We start from the raw sequence: 21,106 nt of genomic DNA, 5'->3' as shown, positions 1-21,106 counted from the left end.
CCTGCCTAGCTAGCCAGTGCTGAATATATTATATGATGATGTGGAGAAAGTTATCAAAATCTGGAAAAAAAACCACAACACACAAAAAAAACAACCCCACAATATTTGTTAAATTTACTCTAAGAATTTTTTCCTTATTTAAAAGCTATTAATCTAATTATTCTTGTCATTTCTTTCTATAATGAACATTTCCTATTTTATTTGTGGTTTTTAAAATGCTCCACTAATTGTAGAAATTAAATTGTAGTATGTTTTAATACTACGCTACTGTTGGCAAGCCAAGAGTGGGAATTTTGTATTCTTCCTTTATGAGCGTTTAAAATACTGTGTTTTATAATTGTGCATGCCGTCCTCACATTCACTTGCTCTATTGCTACTGTACGACATGGCTGCAAGAGTCTTCTTTTAATGGCTTAATATTTTTCTGTTCCTCCTCTTAAAAGAACCATAGAGGAGAAGGCGGAGCTGAGAAAGCTCCAGTTATAAAAGGCTTGTTCCTTCTGCAAGAAGGGAGACAAACAGGACCTCGGAGTGCCAGCAAACCTCTCCTGCCTGAGAAACCTCTGCTGGTATGTTACCCACTTTTGCTTTTTGTCTCTCCACAAATGTAGCAATTGTTGTAACTTGTAGAATCCATGTGAGTTTAGTGTCTCTGAGCAAGGCATCATTTTGTTTTTCTATGAAGATCTGAAACTGAAGGAAGACAAAATTTGCAATTTCTCAGGGAGTTGTGCGGATACACAGAATGCTAGTTCATAGATATATTTACTTCTTATTTGCATGTATTTAGAAATGTAGACATCTTTGCTAGAGTTTTGAATGATTGTAAGTATAATTGCAGCTTTTGTGCTACTTTTTTCTTCCTGATTGACAGTCACAAATTTCCTCAAACACGCTTTTCTAGAAAATTCATTGGCATTTGGAGTCTTCAGCTGACTAACCCGATCCTATGTTCTGAAACCTATGGGGAATGTAATAAAACAGGTTTTCCTTAAATCAAGAATTTATGTTGAAACATAAATTAACATCAAGAAAGAACGCATTCAAATCGTCAGTATTCTTTGATGATAAGAGGAGAAAAGTACGTTTGACTTATTTTTAGTGTGATTCCTTTCGTTTTTTTCCGCTTCTGAAACATGCTCATCACTTGTATTATTTAGAAGCGAGAGAGACACTGAGGGGTTGGATGAATAATTAAAGGTTTTATGTCTGTTTAATTTTGAATCCATTATTGCCGACGCTGACTTTTTCAGTGTGAAGATTCTTAAGCTGAAAGTAAGGAAGTGATTGTTGCTTAATTCTTTCCTCTGTGTGCTGACACAAATTTACTTATCATTATAGGAGTTTTAGCTCCGCCATATCTTGAGAGTATAAAGAGCTTTCAAAGTTGTGATTCGGATTTATAATTCTTTAAAATTTGGAACAAAGTTATCATCCTTTATTAATTACGTTTGTCTTGCAAAGACTTGATGTTATTCATGGCATCTGAGAAGACAGTGGGGTTCCAGGCACCACAGGGACCCCCTGCATTTACCCTTGTTCTAGGGGATTCTCAGGAAACGGCACCTTCCAGTGTCATCTGTTGCCGGGTCCCACCTCTTGTCTCCCATCTACCCTTTGGGGCAGGAAATACTGGGGTCAGTGACTTTAGGAGCCTCTAAGGTTTTCACCATTTTCCCGGTTTTCACCTATCTCTTCAAACTTTAAAAATGTGACTGACAAAAATGTGGCAATTGGAAAAGCAGGGGGATGCCTATGACATCACAAATCTCAGTTCTCCAGGGTCAGTGAGGTGGGGACGCCGCGTAGGTAAACCTTTCTCCTGCCGGCACACGGTAGCGCCCTTGCCAAAAGGGGACTTGAGAAGATATCTGTGGATGGTGTCATTTATAGCTGAAGCTTCTGTAAATGTCACATGCACCATGGTAGTGAATAATTTATGGGAGATAAGAGAGGAGATGGCTGGAGTTTGGTACGGGTCCCTTGGAACTTTCTTATAGCATGGACAATTTAGGTCCTCTCTCAGTGTTACATAAGGAGAATTTATTATTTATTTATTTATTTATTACCATAAAGAGACTTAGAACTCTACATCCTACTTGAAAATGACATCCTAGGACTGGTTGGACCACGGCGATAGGTAGAATAAAAATACGATTTTAAAAACATGCCAAAAGCCATTTTTGTATTAGGACGATAACGTGGCACACTGATTTTCGTTTTTGCATTGGGCTCAGAGGATGCAAGAGTATTGTGCTGTGAATGGGTGAGTTCTAGGTTATTTAAAATTATTCATGAGCATCAATAATAAAAATAACATTAGGTCAACTCCCAATCAACAAACTGAGGTTTCTAGCCCTTTGTTTACATTTTAATAGTGTATTAATATGGTAAACACGACAGTCCGTGCCTTTACAAAGAGGTATTTGTATTAAAGTTGCACAAAGTAGCTTAATGTTTAAGGCCAGCCAATTTGGGTTTGAATCCTGTATCCTCTACTTATCAGCTGTGTGACTGGGAAAGTTACTTGACCTCTCTGTGCCTTGGTTGCCTCATTTGTTTAAGTGGGAACATAGTAACTCGTATAACTCATGGGAGAATTGAGAGTTGATACATAAGAATGTAGCACAGTGCCTGGCACATAATAGGCCTTACAGAAGACATAGCTGTTATTTTTTTCCCCTGGTAATTGGACTCTTATTCCTGGCCTGATGAAGATGTATGTTTCATGTGCTAGCAGGAAAAATCGTACTGTTTATAAATTCAAGCTGTGATCACAGGAGAATACTAAGTCAACATTGATATGATGCTGCCTTTTAAGCATCCCATCGATTACATGGTTATGTTTTAAAGAGATCTGATTTCAAGTTCTGACAAAATTTGATTGCAGCCTAAGAGATGAGGAGGGGTCACTGGTGTTTCTGGCAGCACCCTGGTTTAGCCCCGTGGTTCTCTAATTGGGGTCCCTTGACCAGCAGACTCAGCAGCACCTGGGAACTTGTTAGATGCAGAGTCTGTGGCCCACCCCAGAGCTGCCAGGCACTTCAGATGGGGCCCAGCAGCCTGAGTTTTAATGAAGCCTGTGGTGAGTCAGTCCGTTGAGTGAACGTGTGTTCCTCTGGGTGGGAAACTGGAGAAGCTGTCCGTCTTTACTTTGAAACTGCTCTTGCTCCTGGTGTGTACGTATGCGATATCCTCAGGATCTGTGTGCAATTCTGAAAAATGTAAATGGTGCTTCGGAGGCCCTGTTGGTGTTAATTTTTCTGAGGTAACCTCCATAGTGGGTGTTAGGGTTCCATTAATTTCCTCAAACCCATCTGCAATCTTTGAGTAAGGACCACAAATGAAAACAATAAACATATTGAAATTATGAAAGCGAAGATTTTACGTAGTTAAACAAGGAAGTCCTAAATCTGGCCAAACTCTCAGCTATCTCTGCACTGGGGGCCATCCCTTGGGGCTGCTAGAAGTGCTACCACGCAATTTTACTTTAGTGATGGAGCTTCAACTCGCATTCGGAGCATTATAAGGAAGAGCCCGTGTTCGGGGATGTCGGTTTTGCAGGGTTATGTCAGGATCTTGCCCACCGTGTGGTCCAATGGGTTTTTTTTTTTTTTTTGCACCGATTTTTCCCTCTTAACTTATTATTTTGAAATAATGATAGATTCACAGAAAGTTGACAAATAGTATAGAGGGTCCTGTGCACCCTTCACCCAGTTTTCGCCACAGTAACATCGCACGTAACTGCTGGGAAATAGCCCAACCAGGAACACTGATGTTGTATAACCCCCAGACTTTATTCACAGCTCACCAGTTTTACATGTACTCGTCTGTGAGTATAATTTTATGCAATTTTAGCACAGGTAGATTTGTGTAACTACCACCACGATCAAGTTATGGAATTGTTCCTTTGCTAGAAGGATCCCTCGGTGCTGCCCCTATATAGTCATGCCCTTCCCCTGGCCCTGCCAGCCCCCACCTCCCCCAGGAGCTCTTTGTACACTGGTCTCTGCGTCCGGGCACGTGGGGTTGAATTTACTTGGTGGACACTGTGAAGGTACCACTGACCATGTTTATCCCTTTGCTTTGGTCCCTAGTAAGATTAGGGTGCAGTTTCTAGCAACCTCCCCACAAGTGGGCTTTCCAGGTGTGAGGTGAACTTCCCATTACCAGTTTCTCTCTTTCATGTTACCCTCTGCTCATGCCTTTCTCGTTGGTTCCTTTGTACTCAGTAATATTTTAGTAAGTCTCTTCAAATCTCTGTGCGCCAAGATGAAATAGAAACATTTAAACGGCAAAAAAAAAAAAAAAAAAAAGTTTGACCATGTCTTCTCCATGTATTATTTAGGTTTGTCACCGACCCCCTCGGTCTTGAACTGCCGTAAGTTGTGTGGGTGGCTTTCATCCTCAGGCCTCGAATCCTGAGCTGTCTTTATGCTGAACTCACAGTTGAATTGGCTGAGGATACAATTCCTAGACCATAATCTTTTCCCTCCAAAAATACAAATATTGCTCCATCTTCTAGCTTACAGTGTTGGAGAAGTTTGAGGCCGGCCTGATTTCCCTCTTTAGTAATTAATTTTTTCTGCTACATTGCTTGTATGGTTGTATGTTTATTCTTACTCTTAAATAATTTCACCAGGATACCTCTAAGCCTGTTTATTTTGCCTGGCATGAGACTCACTGGGACTTTTTTTTTTGCATTGAGGACTCAGTTCTTTCCTTCACGCAGGGAAGAAGGTTTATCCTGTTGACTTTTTGACTAATGTCTCCTGTAGGCGGGACATTTTCTTCCTGTGAAGGCCTGTTATGTACATGACACATCTCATACACATGTTGCCCTTGGTTTCACAAGCGATGGACACAGTAACAGGTGGCCCGGCTGCCCCGAGGAGCCCCCATCTCCAAGGCACAGGTGGATGGACACCCACGGGCAGAGCCTTAGGATGTACTGGGCCCCTGCTGCCCTTGCTCAGCGCACGGCTTGTGCCGAGGTTCACTGCGCAGGCGTCATGGGCTGGCCTGCACGGCACATCCCAGCACATTCTCTGGCTTGACGCTGGGTCACGTGATAATGCCAGTCTTTGCCACCTCTGAGTCAGGTGCCAGTGAGAAATAGAGATAGGAAGGCGCTTCACTGAAGGCTCTGGAGACGTCTTCTCAGAGCATCCACCCTATTTCTCTCTTTGTCACAGCCGCCTTCTTTATACCCTACAGGCTGGGAGTAACACACTCTCTGCGGTGCTGTGCATGCCCAGGGGACGCTGTAACCAGAAAACAAAAATAAAACAACAACACCATTTCCAGAGCTGAAAAACAAAACCGAAAACTCATCAAACTTGAGTTTGCATGTAGAAAGAGCGCATGATCAAGGCAAAGATTTTAGACCGATATCTACTCAGAGTCTATACAATATTAGCATTTAAGAACAAGGGGGAAAGCATGTAAGTGTTGGACACAAAGAATAAAAATGAGGTAGCCCTCAGGGCTTCTGGAGCTGCCTGTATGGCGTTGGGGGAAAGTGTTGCTCCAGTTATCCCTGTGGGAATGCAGTCAGAAGACAGTCGCAGAGATCACAAGCTCCTAACACACACCGCTTATGTGTCCTTCGCTGAGATCAGCCCCAGGACCTTCTCCTGGTGCTGAGATACGAGACCAAGGTGGGCAAGGCGGTGTGAAAGGACTCACGCTGGTGTGGACATCAGTGGTTCGTGGAGGGCCAAGTCTCAACTCGTGTTGAAAATATAGAAACAAAAATTAATATGAAGTTAAAAATTACTCCCAAAGGTGAAAATATGGAATCTAAAAAGAATAGTTTAATAAGAACAACGTGGGTCTAGATCCCAGGTTAAAGAAAGCCGGAAGGTAGGAGAGAAAGTGCTCCGAGCGTGAGCTGAAGGCGGCCGCCGGTAAGCAAGCTTTGACCGACACTAACGTACTTAGCTGACTTAGTGGTTGCGGGCGCCCGTTGCGGGTCCCGTCATTCTTTCCTAGAGTTACTCTCATTTCTTCTTTTCTTTCCATAAATCAGGAAATTAGGAGTCCTGCTTTGATTTTCTTCATGTAGGGGGCCCAAATAAAACGGAGTTTCATGATCAGTCTCGGCCCAATGTTATTTTCAGAGGATACTCAGGTCATACAAAGCAAGAGCATTGGAGATAAACGTGAGGGAAAGGGTGTGGCATGACGCTAGAGCTTTCCTGCTGCATTTGCCAGCCCCCACCCCTTTGTTTAGAGGTAGAACATAGTGAACTGAGTTTGTCAGTTACACGAAGCCCTCGTCATCACACAGCATGTCACACCTCACGGAGCACCTTGATGTCATTTTGCTGGTGGATTCCTGTTGGGGACGGTGCCCTTGGTGGGGTGAACTGCATCGAGCACATTTCGTTCCCCCCTCCTTCCTGAGGTGCCATTAATTTAGGGAAATACACTCAGAGTTACAGCAGGAGGCTGGTCCTAGACTGAAACGCACACTTTCAGGCATTCTGCTCCACTGCCTCCCCAATGGGTGGCTGTCGGTGCCAAGTACTGCACATCTGAGCCTGGACTGTCCAAGAGGCAAGTTGGCTGAGGTTTCGAGATCATGAGGATTATGTATCATGGTTATGGCGTGTTATACCGTGTTAGGTTGTGTCACAGTTTTGGAGTTATCCAAGCATGTTTTCTAAGCTGTACGTGAAACTCCAACTCCTAATTGTCGGGGTGGCGTGAATTAGTCCAGCATCACCTTTAACTTCCGGAACTTGGCAGACCATCTGGAAACTTCGTTTTCCTCCAGTAAAGTTGTGGCTCTCGTATCCATTCCAGGAGACGGAGGCTGTAGGTGTCTCCGGGCTGCCTGTGCAGTCAGGTGCCTGGGAGCCAGTGTCCAGAGCTCATGATCCTCACTGCTCTTCCACAGCAGAACCCTTTCTTCAGAGGGAACCTTCTAGAACCATGGAGATGTACATGTGATAAGGCAACACTGCTCCCATTGATGAGGGGAGGAGTCTCGGAGGCCCTCACAGCAGGGCGGCCCTGAGGACCCCCTTTAAAAAGCACTACTCTAGGCTGTGGAGTGAAACCCTGAAAGGTCCCAGGAAGTGTCTGCTTTGGGGCAGCCTGGCTTTTCTTCTCTGGACTAAGTCAGACAGTCCGGGGAAGACCAGACGGCTTTGGAGGGATGGGAACTCAGTTCCATGTCCAGCAAGGATTTCCAAGAATATGACGGAGAGAAAAAGGTCAGAGGCTGTCATCAGTATTTATTATCTTATTGTGGCCTGTGTTTTCCTTTTAGCTTCAATTCATCATGTTCTTTCAGTTTATCATTTTAGTGCTCTTAACTTCACCACTCCCACCTACCCACAAACGCCTTCTACTCATGTCGTTGCTATTATATTATTATATTTGCCCTGTATTTTATCTCTCTCCTCGTCCTTGTCCCCCAAGATTTAAACACGATCCCACCTCTTTAGAGCTAACAAGGCAGCCATCCACCCTCTCTTCTCTCTCCCTCCAGCCGCCTCCCCCATTTGCTCCTATGGAAGGAAAGGTCTCAGCTCCCACTTACCGAAACCGGTTATCTTCACCTTGCCTGTTCTCTCGATACCTTCCTGTTTATTAAAGATATTTTCTAGACTACATAAACAATGCATTTAATTTTGCATTAAATATAAAAAATAAAAGAATAAAATCACTTATAGGCCCACCCCTCCACATAGAGCAGTGATTAACATTTTGGTACGTTTACTTCCACGTGCTGCACACACACCAGACGTTGTTAAGCCACCTTTCTAAGGAAGCTGTGACGCTGAAGGACACACTCAAGGTCACAGGGTGAGTGGCTGAACCCAAGGTCACTGTCTCTTTAACCAGAGCTCTTAACCACTGGGATTTCTTGCCTGTATTCCTGCTTTTTTTTGTTTTTTCTTAACTCATCATGAATCATAATAATTTTTTTCCAGGTCATTTAAATACACCTGCTTCATGGCACCACCCTCTTACTTCTTTTGGGTGGAATGTTGTATTGATGGAAATATAGGTTGTTTCCAGTTGTCCCTCTTATAAATATCTCAGCAATGAACATCTTTGGAGTACAGTAATTTTTATTTCTAATTATTTCTGTTGTCCAGGTTCTCCAAAGCCAGTTCATTGGATCAACATGACGATATTTAAATGCTTTGCTACATTGTGGCCAAATTGCTTTGCAGGCAGTGCAATGATTTTTGCTCCCCACTTAATCACATTTGACCCCCACGTATCACCCTTCTTCCCAGCATCAAACACTGTCATCTGAAACCATCTCCTCTTGGTGTTTCATTGGTGTCCGGCTTCTGTTGTGTTTATTACAAGGGAGGCTTAGTACATTTTTGTGTTTAGTGGTGGTTTGTGTTCCCTCGTTTGGTGGACTCAGATTTTAGCCCTTTGCCCATTTTCCTGCTGGGTTTTGTATGGTTCAACCTAATGGTGTGATTTGATTCCTTTTCCTTAGCATCAACTAATTCCTCCCTGGCGTGACGTTCACTTATTCCTCCCCCTGCTGGTTGTCAGCCCATTTTTCCAGTTCACTGGCCTTTTCCTGAGGTTCCTGGGGGACCCCTGTGGACCCTGTCTTCTCACTCTCCAGGCTGTGCCTGGGGACCGCTTCTGACCTTTCTCCTCTGTCCTTGGGTCCTCTGTCCCTTCTCCTAAGGCCCTGGCTTCTTTCACACCTAAGTCTTCAGAAGGTGTTTAGCTGACTGATAACAGTAAACCTGGAATATCTGCTACTATGTAAGACGTTGTAAAGGAAGCCTAGATTCATAGTCAGCTTGAATACGACTGGCCTCTGCAAACCGGTTAGAAGCTAATACCTCATGACGCATTTGGAAGTCGGGGCAGGGCATCTTGCTGGTCATTTTACATGTTCTCCCAGGTCTTGTTTGACTGAAATGTGATCAAAAAGCAAAACAACACTCACTCCATTGCAACAAAATAAGCAGCTGCTTTGTTGCAAGGCAAAGGAAATCATTTCCTGACCATCGGAGCCCTACTTAGAAGCAATTTGCTGTTTGGGGATCACAGTAAAGACCTGGCAGGATTGATTTGTGGTTTTACAAGAATGTATGTAAAGTACCAATTAATACTCTGAACCTCTCTTCCAAATGCCTGGGGAGAGAAGTAAAAGAAGCACTCACTGTTTTAAACAGCCTGGACTGACCATGTTGAGAGAGCTTTAAAGAAGTTTCCAGCCTCGGTGGGTGGGGGTGTTTTGCGGCCGGCCTGGATGGAGGTCAGGCCCAGTGGGCTGGGGGCCTTTTCCACATGGGGGGGGGGGTTATCGAAGGTGATGTGGGCTGAAGTCTGCAAACACAAGGGGGATCAGGAGGGTGGGGGTCTTGTTTATTCATTTAATTATTCACTCTATTTGTACATATTTGTACAGCTCTGCTCTGTGCCAGGCCCTGGGAATATAGAGCCTGAGATAGATCTGGTGCTTGGCTTCAGCCAGCTAACGGGGGCCAAGCGGATCATGAAGCAAATTAGGGTGGTCACGATGGGCAGCAAGACCAGGCCACCGGGCCCCTGCACCAGCCGGACGTCACAGGCACCTCCCTGAAGAAATGATGCATGAGGATGAGCAGGAGACGAGATAGAGGGGGTCTGGGGAAGAGGGTTCCAGACAGAGGGTGGGACTGAGATGGGAAGGTGTGGCCCACGTGAGGTGCAGGCCCAGGGGCACAGGAATCACATGGGCCTGGGGTGCAGCTGTGGGCCACCGGAGACACTGGAGGAGGAGCTGAAGGAGCTGGCACTGCCACTCAGAGGTGGTAGTGACAGCAGCAGTGTCACGGGTAGCTGGGAGCTTGGTGCCAGGAGACGGAGGGAGACGGGTGTACAGGAAGGATGAACTTTCGTTCTAGAAATGTCTTGTTTACTGTGTTGCGGGCCACCCAGGGACGTGGGGTAGCCAGTGGGGGGTCTGCAGCCTGGGCTATGCTCTGAGTCGGCTTTTGGGAGACAGGGAGAGAAGGCGCCTGCAGTGTGGGACGGGAGGGTCTGAGAGTGAGAAGAGCAGGGGGGCAGCCGGGAGGCATCTCCACGGGGGCTGGGGCAGCTGTGATGCCCCAGCTCCTGGGCCTGGGAGGGAATCACCAGCACCTCAGGCCCAGCGGCCGCTGCAAGTCTCAGGGTGACCAGGAGAAGCGCGCTGGCCCTCAAGCCCACCGCCGTCTGTCAAGGCCCTTTTCCCCCTTCCCTTGGTCAGGGCCTGGGTTCCTCCCCCGCCACCTGACATCCACATCTTCTGGCTGACACAGCTGCTAGTTAGTTTGTCCTGTAAGTTCCCTTCACTCCAAGGTCATTACCTTAGAAGTGGCTATTTCGAGCCTCCAGTGTGTGGTGGTCTGTGATGCACATCTCACCGCAGAGAGGGGGCACCCAGGAGGGCCCTGCCTCAGGTGTGGGCGATCCGGGAAAATGTGTGGCAGGACGGAAACTCCAGCTGGTTTATGGAGGATGAAGGATGGGATGGGTACAGCTGCCCCCGTGGGGCAGGCAGGGACGGAGCAGGGGCACTCTGCAGGTGGCTGAGCGGAGAGGGTGGAGGGGCAGGGCTTTGGGAGGAAGCTTCCAGTGAAGCCCACGCCTCCCCGCCCCCATTCTCCACAGGAGCCCAGATGTCCTTCGAGGGCGCCAGGCTCAGCATGAGAAACAGAAGGAATGGCACACTGGACAGCACCCGCACCCTCTACTCCAGCGTGTCTCGGAGCACGGATGTGTCCTACAGCGAAAGCGTGAGTCGGGTCGGGGGCGCCCAGGCAACGCGCTCATGTCTGAAGGCAGCACTTGGGCAAATGGGATTATTTGGGCACTGATAGTCCTTCTTTAAAAAGGTCCTGTGGGCTATTTTTGTTGAACGTAGAAGCATCTTCTTCTGTGTTGTTTTACCAAACATTCCTTTTTAAAAGATTGTTACTGTAACCTTAATAAGTTGCTAAACAATGCGTTTCTTAATTGAGTTTTCTGACCATGTAAATACTACCCTTTTAATATTTTACTGTTTAAGCTTTGTGTTCTTGCTTGCAGTCCTGTTGGTTCTGGATCCTTGATTCTAAGTCCTTGTTTTTAACGCTAAGGCTGGTGTCTCAGTTTGTTCTCGCTGTAGCTTCTAACTTGTTCTAAGCCAGCATCCCCGTTGCCTTCCGGACATGGAGACACACCCATCATTGCTTCCGGGGTGAGCCGAACTCCGGTATGGTGCCAACAGAAAGCATGCCCTTTGTGCTGGGCATGGTGTTTTTATCTTGCTAGTGGTTCCATGGGCTGCCTTTGTGACATGTCATTGAGCCGTAAGAGGACAAACAAGCAACAACTTCGCCCCACCCCCACTGTGTATTTAAGGGGTCACTGGCTCTCAGGCACTGCCTCTGTGTTGTCCATTCCCCGTGCCAAGCACCTGCTTACCTTTATACCTGATCTCACCTGGGCCCTGGCCCTGTGAGAAACAAGCAGTGGTCAAGGGACAGTGTAGCCTCTCCAATAGTCTCCTCCTCCAGCTTCAAGTGACGAGAGACACCTGGGAGGGCAGGAAAGGCCTTTCTGGGTCTGGGTGGACTCAGGTGTTGGTGTCTCGGGAGATGGACGGGGCTGGGTCTTTCTCTTGCTTCCACAGCATTTCTGGATGGACTCTCTGCTCCCCTGCGCCCTTGCAGGTTGTCCCCTCAGAGATACGGGTGGCCCGTGGGTAGGACTTCTGAGGCCACCCAAGGACCTCTCAGTTCTGGGGGGAGGGTCCTGTTTGTCCCCCGGGAACACACAGCTCTGCAAAGTGCATTCTCGGGGACTTTTCAAGTTTTTCAGCAACAAAGCAGTTTTTATCATCACCCGTTCTGCAGGGTCCTTGATTTCACAAGCTCATACATCTGGTGGGTTTCTTCACTTGTGTTAAGTAGACTTAGAATTCATTAAGACGATAGAAAATACCCCGAAAAGAATGGGCATTATTGGTTTTCAAAGTATTTGCATTCAGATTGAGTGTGGATATTATTTTTGCTTCCTACATTTTTATTGCCTGTAGAAGAGAATGTACAAATGTAAATGTCCAGCTTAAGGAAGAACAATGAAACGGACACTCTTGTACCCACACCAGCCTAAGGAATGGACCTTCTCCAGGACCCCTGCGCCCCCTGTGTGGTCTCTCCCCTCCCGGCAGAGGCAGGCTCGACCCTGAATTTTGTGCTGCCGTTCCTTGCTTTTGTATATAAGTTTATGATTCGAATACATATCCTGAAACAGTATGGTTGAGTTTTGTCTGTCTTTGACATATATGGAATTATACAATAAGTATTCTTTTGTGAGTTCATTTGCTGCTCACTGTTTTATTTTGAGATTCGTCATGTTGATACGTGGAACAATTAATTCATTTTACTGCTGTGTAGCCTCCATCACGTGTACACCTTTATCCAGACTAAGGGTGTATGTGTGTGTGTGTGTGTGTGTGTGTGAAGGAGAGAGAGAGAGAGAAAGAGAGAGAGAGAGAGAGAGAGAGAGAGAGAGAGAGAGAGAGAGAGAGAGAGAGAGAGAGAGAGAGAGAGAGAGAGAGAATGAACATTTGGGTTTCCAGGTTTGGCTCTTCGGAGCAAAGCCACTCTGGACACTCTTGGACATGTGAGCTGGGCTCCTGGAATCAGTCTTTGGGTTGAGGTCAGGCAGTGGAAGTGAACACGTCTATCACGGGGTCGTGTTTAAAACACAGAATTTATGGGGAAACTTTCATTCAAAAGGTTAGGAAGAGGAGGCCTGTGATCCTAGTTGTACGATATCTTAGCATGTCTGGGGGCGAGGTGGTGGCAAGGGGAGAAACTGCTGAAAGCATTGTGAACTTTGTTCCAGGAGACAGACTGCCTGTCCCCCATTTTTGGGATTCATGGCTGGCAACGGCATCATTGTGGGAGACATGGAGTCATGGCTGGCTTTTGTGCCAGCAGCTTTGGGAGGACAAACTTGCATGGAGTCTGATAACTCCAGCTGCCAGTGCCCAGTGACCTGGGGGAGGTGGATTTGGGGGGAAGTGGTTCAGCCCCCAAACCCACTGCCAGGCGTTCTGAGCTTGCAGGTCGTTCACGGGACAACCTTCCCTCTGTCTCCACAGGGAACTATTTCTAGGGATGTAACTTTACTGGCAATGATGGACAGCTTTCTGGAATGCTCCTACCAATTTACTCACCCACCCACAGTGGGCATGAAGCCCCACTGCCTTGCCCTTCACCCATGTTGGTGTCAAGTGCCTTTTCAATTCTTCCACCCTGCTGGGTATGCAATGGGACGTCATTGTGGTTTCACTTCAGATTGGCCCCATTACTTATGGGGTTGAGCTTCTCTTGACACATTTATGGGTTGTTTGTGTGTCTTCTTTTGTTCAGTGCCTGCCCAAGTTTTTTGCCATTTTCCCATTAGGTTGTCTGTCTCATTCTCAGTGATTTATAGTTCTTTATGCATTCCGTTTACCCATCGTATGATTAATACGTGGCGTAAATACCTTTTCCCACTTTGAGGAGTATAGGTATTTTTGAAATATTTATCATCTGTTTCCAAATAGTTTGCTCCTGCCAATTAAAGGGAAGTGTTTGGCTTCCAAAGTCTTTTGTTGTTTGTCAGAATTAGGTCCGGGGTATGCTGCACCACCTCGCACATGGTGGGAGAAACAACGATGGACAGAGTGTTGGGATTATATCTTCTTTTGAAAAGCAAGCATAAGAGGAATGGAATCTGTAATAATACATTATTTATGCTAAACTATCAGCCAGTGATTCAATTCCCCTGGTCGTCTTAGAGACAGAAAACTAGAATTTGTATGTATATAATGACATTTATTACAAGATAACTCTAAGTAATTTTTAGAAAAATTTGCATTTAGTTATAAAAATTTAAACAAATGTCTCGTTTTGAAAAACGTTGTATACTCTAAAAGCATGAATGAATGCTGGATGCTACGAATCTGTGGTAAGTTCTTAAGACCTTTGTAGGAGGTTTACGTCATATTTAGTATTCATTTTTAACAGCAGGGGGTGAGAATACATCAGTAATGTGTTGTCCAATATTCTTTCTCCAAAGGACTTGGTGAATTTTATTCAAGCAAATTTTAAGAAACGGGAATGTGTCTTCTTTACCAAAGATTCTAAGGCCACGTAAGCATCCATTTTCCCTCCATTTTTGCTTTCACGTTCAAAGATAAATTATTAACACTCATTACGATAGACACACAAATGCTTGCTAGTTCATTATTCAAGTTGTTTCCATGTTGCAATCCTCAGAAGTGGTGCATGAGCAGGAAGAGTGTATCATGTAACTTGAAGTTGGTCCCTACAGCAATCGTTTTATTTCATGTGCTTAGCTTTGGCAATATTTGGGAGAGGCTCCAAGAGAGGAGGTCGCCCCCTTCAGCCTCCCGACAAGCTCACCCGAGCGGCTGTGGCAGCGTATGTGCTGTGTTACAGTGGTTGGCAAGTGGTTACAGTGGTTACAAGCACGTACACATGCACGATCTGACTAGCTCCTCTGTCGGGCGGTCGACTTTGAGCCTTCCTGTCGGATCGGGTGTTCATCCACTGTGGGCCGCTTGTGTCTTGGAACATTGAGGCTGGGTTACAAAAGCCCCAGGGAGCAGCTCTGCCCACAGGAGGTCCTCAGTGGATGTTAGCTAATGAGTAAGTGACAGAAGGGATTGACTGCTGATCTTTCCCACAGAAGTTGCTCCTGGATCAAGTGAAACACGTTGGTCCTACCTCCCGTCCCTCTGTTGCCTCTCTGCCTTTTCTCCTTTGCCTGCTGGTGATGGCAGAAAGAGTGTAGCTATTAGCTGGTTGGATAGTGACTGCTGTACTTTATAATTAAAACATTGACCCCCTGTGGAGTGGAGGCAGTGAACAGAGGAAGGTGGAAGGACAGACACCCGCAGAATCAGCCCTAGTCCCACCTCGGCCTGGCTGCCTGCGCGCTGCACGACCTTGAGCCAATTATTTTCTTCTGCACCGAGTTCTCTTATCCTAACATGCTGGCAAAGTGTGGGTTGTGGTAAGGATTCAATGGGGTAACACATAAAATACCCACCAGATTGCTTTGGAGCATAAAAGGTCCTTAATAAATGTGTTTCCTTACTCTGTGTGAATTAGAAAACGAACATCAGGAAAAGTAAGACTCTCTCTTTTGTCACCGGCGTGATCTTACCCGTCAGAGTCACTTGACAGAGTATAAGCTCCATGGGTCAGCTGTTTACTCCCTGAATGTTTCACTGAGAAATTTTGCAGTTAATCTATTTGTTTGACTGGCAGAAAATACAGTTTGGATGCATTCAGTTATTCAACAAATATTTACAGGGCATCTCCCATGTCATGGAGACTTGATGTACTTGATTGCTAAGTCTACAACCCCCACCCCATAAATTAGCTGCTATTGTCATTTGACAGACAAGGCGCAGGCAGCCCAGGGGTGTTCAGTATGTTATCTAAGGTCCCATGGCCCGTGGGAGATGGATGAGGGACTGAGCCCAGGTTTTCTGATTCCTAGGTTGTGTTCTTTTTATCCCCAACTCCTACCCTTTCTAAGGACAACACTGCCCAGTCAGACCACATGCGTCAGTAGCTTCTTACCGTGTTTCCCTGAAAATAAGACCTAGCCGGACAATCAGCTCTAATGCGTCTTTTGGAGCAAAAATTAGTATAACACCCGGTCTTATTTTACAATAATATAAGACCGGGTCTTATATAATATAACGTAACGTAACGTAACGTAACGTAGCATAGCATAACACAACATACCAGGTCTTATATTAATTTTTGCTCCAAAAGACGCATTAGAACTGCTTGTCCAGCTAAGTCTTATTTTTGGGCACACACGGCAGTTGCAGATATTCAATCTAATTGGCTGCATGAAAGGGGATGGTAATGGGTCCTCATGGCTGAAAAGAATAGCTAGATCCTGGATTCAATGTCACCAAGACCCTGTCTCTTTCCGCCTGGCGTTTCTGCTATTTTCTGGGTGGGCAGGCTCTTCACGGTGGCAGCAAAATGGTCATCATATCTTTGGCTTATGTGTTATCAACTTACCATTTTGCCAATGGGGGAAAAGAGTGCCTTGTTTCTAGTAATTCCACCAAAAGTCCAGGCTGAAGTTCACGGCTCTCATTGGCCTAACCTGGGCCCCGTGTCCATCTCTGTGCTGATCCCTGGGGATGGGGACAGAACGTGGTGACTGGCCAGGCTCGGGTCATGTGCCCACAGGGACCCAGTGATTCCTCAGAGGCAAATCCTGGTGCTCCTACGAGCAGAAGGGGAGATGGGTGCGAGATAGGGAAATCTCGTAGCGCTTGATCATAGCTTGAGTCTGGCTCGAAACGAAGGGAGATGTGGCGAGCAGTCCACCCTCGACAACACAAGCAGAGGACAGGAGCCCCGTGGAGTCTTCCTGTTCCCGCCTCCAAAGGCACACAAGGCTGTAGACCAGGGTCAAGACGCTGGACTCTTTGAACTTCCCCATGTTTATTTCTTATCTCTCCGTAGGTAGTGCCTATATGCTGTTATTCTGAATTCCCCATCAGACAAGGGAATCCAGTGTAGTGACTATCAATGCGGAGAGCCTAACTTTGCTGCTGCTTGCCACGCCAGCTGACATAGGCTGCCCAAGACTCCGCAGGGAGTCCGTGGGGTTGTCTCATGTGCTGAGCACAGACCTCTCATGTCTCTCCACTCTGACCCCTTGTGGATGGATGTCTGTTTCTTGGGTGGCCACTGGAGAGCGATGCCCTACCATTGCCCCTGCTGCTGGTGCCCTCTGAGACGTTGCTACCCAGCGTGGGGCCCTCCTGAGGCTGTCGCCCCTGATCTGGGCTTGTCCTCTTCATCTCCACTGCTGGGTTCCAGGTAGAAACAGGAACTCCACTTTTGTTATAGCTGCTCTGTGCGGTGGGGCTTTCTGCCATGATAGAAATATCTTCACTATAGATAGACAGTCCATATCTTCACGGTCCTGTGTGCTAGTCACTGGCCACATGGGGCTGTTGAGATTTGAAATGTGGCTTGTACAACCAAGGAACTGAGTTCATGTAATTTTAATTTTGATGAATTTAAATAGGAAATGAAATAGTTACATGTGGCTAGGGGCTACCTTATCGACAGTGTAGCTTTATAGGATTCAGACTTGGTCTGAGAGGTAGAACTAGGGTCTTGGGGTTCTCCTGTCCACTCCATTTCTCCTTGCTGTCACCCCATCCCTCCTCAAAGTATCTGTGCCTGGCTTCTTGTCCATTTGTGATCACATGTGCAGTCCGGACCCACACTGATGTATCACTCCCAGCAGAGAGCGGGCCGTTTGTAAAGATTCCTGTCCAGATACACTTGTTTCTCATTATGAAATCTCTTTGCTGTGTGACTTCGGTAGTTACCCCAAGCTTCCAGTACTTCCAAAGGCTCTCTATTAGCAGAGGAACTCAATTCGTGGAACACACTTGAAGCCAATTTCTTGTAGGTGTAGACTCTTGGCTACAATGGGACTCCATCCGCTTCTGGAGCAGCCCTAAAACTTGCCTCCAAAGCAACTCGTTTCTGCTCCCACTGTCTTTTCAGAAGAAGTCCCAGAAAAGCATATCACTATTATCATTTTGCAAAACAAAAATGTGATCTACGACCACAGAATGCTTATAGAAGTAATTCTGCATTTTATCGCCTTTCAAATAAGCTCCTCATTGAAGACGACCTTGAGAATACAGCCCATCCTATGGTCATGACAACTATGTAAACTTAAGCCCATCTTCTGGAAGGCAAAAACACTTTCTTAACAAAAACACTGAGGATGGATGAGGATATTTATAAGAAGGATAAACTATTTACAAGAAGACCAATCAATGTAGTCACTCACTCGTTTGTTTCTTCATCATTCAGAGGATATTTGCTGAATGCTCGTATGTGCTAGGAACAGAGAGTATAAGATAAACACAGAGCCTAGCTGGAAGCAAATCCTAACAGATTTCCTCAGTTTGTACACTTTTATTGGACCCAGCCCTCCCAGGAAGTCTTTGCTCCAGGCTCACAATGTATGTGTAGTTGCTGGGTTGTGCACAAAGGTGCTAGGGGTCCCTGGGGCATAGATTCCTGTGCTGTCCGTGCACCCTCGCCAGGCCCACATCTGCCACAGGGGACACCTTTCCTAGTAGGTTGGTGCTTAGAATGACCACATGATTGTAGGACCTGGGACATGGTAAGAATGAAGGAGGCACTGATCCACTAGGGCTTGGAAAACAGGGTTCACTGGGACAGTCCTGGGCAAATGAGGACATTTGCTCGCTCACGGGTGGTGGCACTGTCTTGCTCCATCATCCCTTTGCCCCCTCAGAAGAAGGAGCGCTCTGCCCCCTGGCCAAACATGTCTCTCACTTTGCTACTCTCCGGCTTTCTGGGATAGAACTCTGGTCTCCTCTCCACCGACCGTGGCCCCCTTGGATTCTTAGCACCTTCTGAATCTTGTCCTCAGACTGATGGGAGACAGAACAGGGAGAACCAAGTCGGTGGCAGAGGCCGGAAGAAACCGGGAGGAGGGTGAGCAGGGCCTCACTGGGGCAGTGGCTTTGGCCACGTTAGAATTTTTGTTATGGCGGCTGTTTATCTCTCTGGAGATGATGGTCCTTACTCAAGATGCAGCACAGCCCTGGACAGAGGACCTAATAGTCATGGAAGTGTTTTTTCAATTTTTTCAAATTTTTTTTTTTAACCTCATTTTTGCTTCTCTTCCGTTGCCACTGCCTTTGCTATTCCTTGATTTGCACTATGGCAGGCACCATAACGTAAAGTCACTGGATAGAGCATGTTCCACGTGCCAGGCCCAGCTGGAGGCTTCACATCCTTGCCAGCCCTCTCAGTGAGCCCGAGTGGAGAAGGGTTGTGCCACGACAAAAGGAGGTGTGCAGTTTGGTTCTCGCTGCACGCTGCCGGGTGTTGTACTCAGCTCTTCCCGAGAGATCATCAGCAACTTGAGGGCGAATCCCATCTAGTTAATCTCCGGCTGTCACAGAGCTCAGCCCGGGTTGGACTCCGAGTGGATTTTCCATCCATGTTTGTTGAATGATGTAGTATATTGGGAAGGACAAGGAGGAAGAGGCTTCACCGCTCACTGCCTGTGTTTTCATCCATTCCAATTTCATATCATGCATATGCATCATTTAACAAACAATTAAATTTAGTGCTGTTGCACTTTACTGGGAAGAAATCATGTTCATTCACTGCACAGTTTGTCTTTGTTCTATCCCAAATTATTGAAGGTCTTCTGAGCAGCTTATGTCCCGTATAGAAAGGATGGTCTCTCTGACCTTTCTTTGCACCACGTTGGGCCCCTGCCAGGGGCCCGCCTCTCTCCTGGGCTCACCTCACTTCAGGAGAGCTTTACTCGCCAGGCAAACTGGCAGGGATGGCACTGCAGCACTGAGACCCGCCCCAGGGCTCCTGTATATTATGAACAATCCAGATTTGTAAGATTTAACCCATAATAACGTCATGGCGATGTATGCAGAGGCTAGACTCCATGAGGGCAGGGTTTGCTGTCCTTATATCTTAACTTTCAGCACAAAGCCTGCTTTTTGGAGGATGGACAATAGACAACAGGTAAAACATCCAGGTGGTTTTTAAACAATCCACTGTGATGATGAAAATAGTCGGAAAGTAGGACTTGATGGTCAAATCTCTTTTTGTGTTTACTCACGCGAATCCTGTGTGGTTTATTCTAAAAACGTGAACTATTTGAGTAGGTTACATGAAGTCTGTTCTTTCCATCCGTGTCGTTGTGCTCAGGGAAAACGTGTGCAAGTGTGGCTACGCCCAGAGCCAGCACGTAGAGGGCACTCAGATCAACCAAAACGAGAAATGGAATTACAAGAAACACACCAAGGAGTTTCCGACCGATGCCTTTGGGGATATTCAATTTGAGACAATGGGGAAGAAAGGGAAGGTAAGCAATGGTTTTCGGCTCGAGCGAGGTAATGCACATGCTGGCACGACCTGGGCTGCCTGGGCCTTGAACTGTCTAGTGTGGAGGCGGGAGAGATGGGCAGGCAATCCAAAAGTTATTGCAGAAAAAGATAAACCTTGTAAACGTGTAAAAGCTGGGGTTATATTATGTACAACGGGAAAACTCACCAGGTGACGGCGGGCTGGTCACCCAGCGGCCTTACTCCGCACACCGCCGACACTCCTGTAACACCCGTGACCCTCAGGGCTGCAAGAGGCCAGATGAAGGCTGTTGAGAACCGTCCAGTTTAGTTTGGGGTATGGCAGTCTTGAGGATGTATAAGGCCCTGCCTTAGGTGGCATCCCCTCTGCACACCCACACGGCAGGCTCTTACACAGGGTTTTACAAAGGTGTTTAATGATCAGCAAGGGCATCTCCTTAAATCTTCCTGCGTCCTTTGTCTCAGGGACCTGGACTCCTCACATACCCACGCCGGTTGCTGCAGCCCCGGCAGGGGACCCAGCTCCCTCCACTGCTGTGTCTGCACAGGACCTCCGCCCTAGGGTGGCGCCCCACTCTCTCTAGCCTCCCACAGCTCTCCCCGTCTCACTCAGTCCTGTCCCCCTGCACTACCTCTGGAGGACGCCCTAAAATGTAAATCCCGTCCTCTTTCTACTCCCCTGAAAACATCTCACTGGTGCCCTGCTGCCTTTCGGATAAAGTCCCAAAGTCTTCAGCTGGCTTGAAGGGCCCTGTGGTGGCACCCACATGCCCTCAGCCTATCAATTTCCTTCCGCTTTCCCACAGGACCCTCCTTACCTGCTGTCCCGTAGGTAGGAGCGGGTAAGCCTGCTAAGCCGGGACGGTCAGGAGGTCACCTGCCGACCATGATGCTTTCCCTCTTCCCCGCAGTACATCCGACTCTCCTGTGACACGGACGCCAAAACCCTCTATGAGCTGCTGACCCAGCACTGGCACCTGAAAACGCCCAACCTGGTCATTTCTGTTACCGGAGGTGCCAAAAACTTTGCCCTGAAGCCGCGCATGCGCAAGATCTTCAGCCGCCTGATCTACATCGCACAGTCGAAAGGTCTGCGCGGTCCCCAGTGTGTACCCAGTTAGTCCTTCAGGCTACGCCAGGTCTTCTGCGACA

The 21,106-nt window shown here is 46.9% G+C and overlaps 1 protein-coding gene across 1 annotated transcript in view; it reads left to right on the top strand.

Annotated features, from left to right (window-relative positions):
- Positions 1-440: 440 nt before the first annotated feature.
- Positions 441-21,106, top strand: part of TRPM8 (transient receptor potential cation channel subfamily M member 8) — an 84,658-nt gene continuing 63,992 nt past the window's right edge. Inside the window, exons 1-5 of the mRNA XM_033111407.1 lie at positions 441-569; positions 10,633-10,757; positions 14,077-14,150; positions 19,797-19,953; positions 20,866-21,043. Coding sequence (XP_032967298.1) covers positions 10,641-10,757; positions 14,077-14,150; positions 19,797-19,953; positions 20,866-21,043 — 526 coding nt within the window. The 5' untranslated portion in view covers positions 441-569; positions 10,633-10,640. The remainder of the gene's footprint in view (positions 570-10,632; positions 10,758-14,076; positions 14,151-19,796; positions 19,954-20,865; positions 21,044-21,106) is intronic.

Source organism: Rhinolophus ferrumequinum, chromosome 8, assembly GCF_004115265.2.
Source record: "Rhinolophus ferrumequinum isolate MPI-CBG mRhiFer1 chromosome 8, mRhiFer1_v1.p, whole genome shotgun sequence".
Classification (NCBI taxonomy): domain Eukaryota; kingdom Metazoa; phylum Chordata; class Mammalia; order Chiroptera; family Rhinolophidae; genus Rhinolophus; species Rhinolophus ferrumequinum.
The sequence above is the reverse complement of the archived record's forward strand: the minus strand, read 5'-3'. Positions and strand labels throughout refer to the sequence as shown.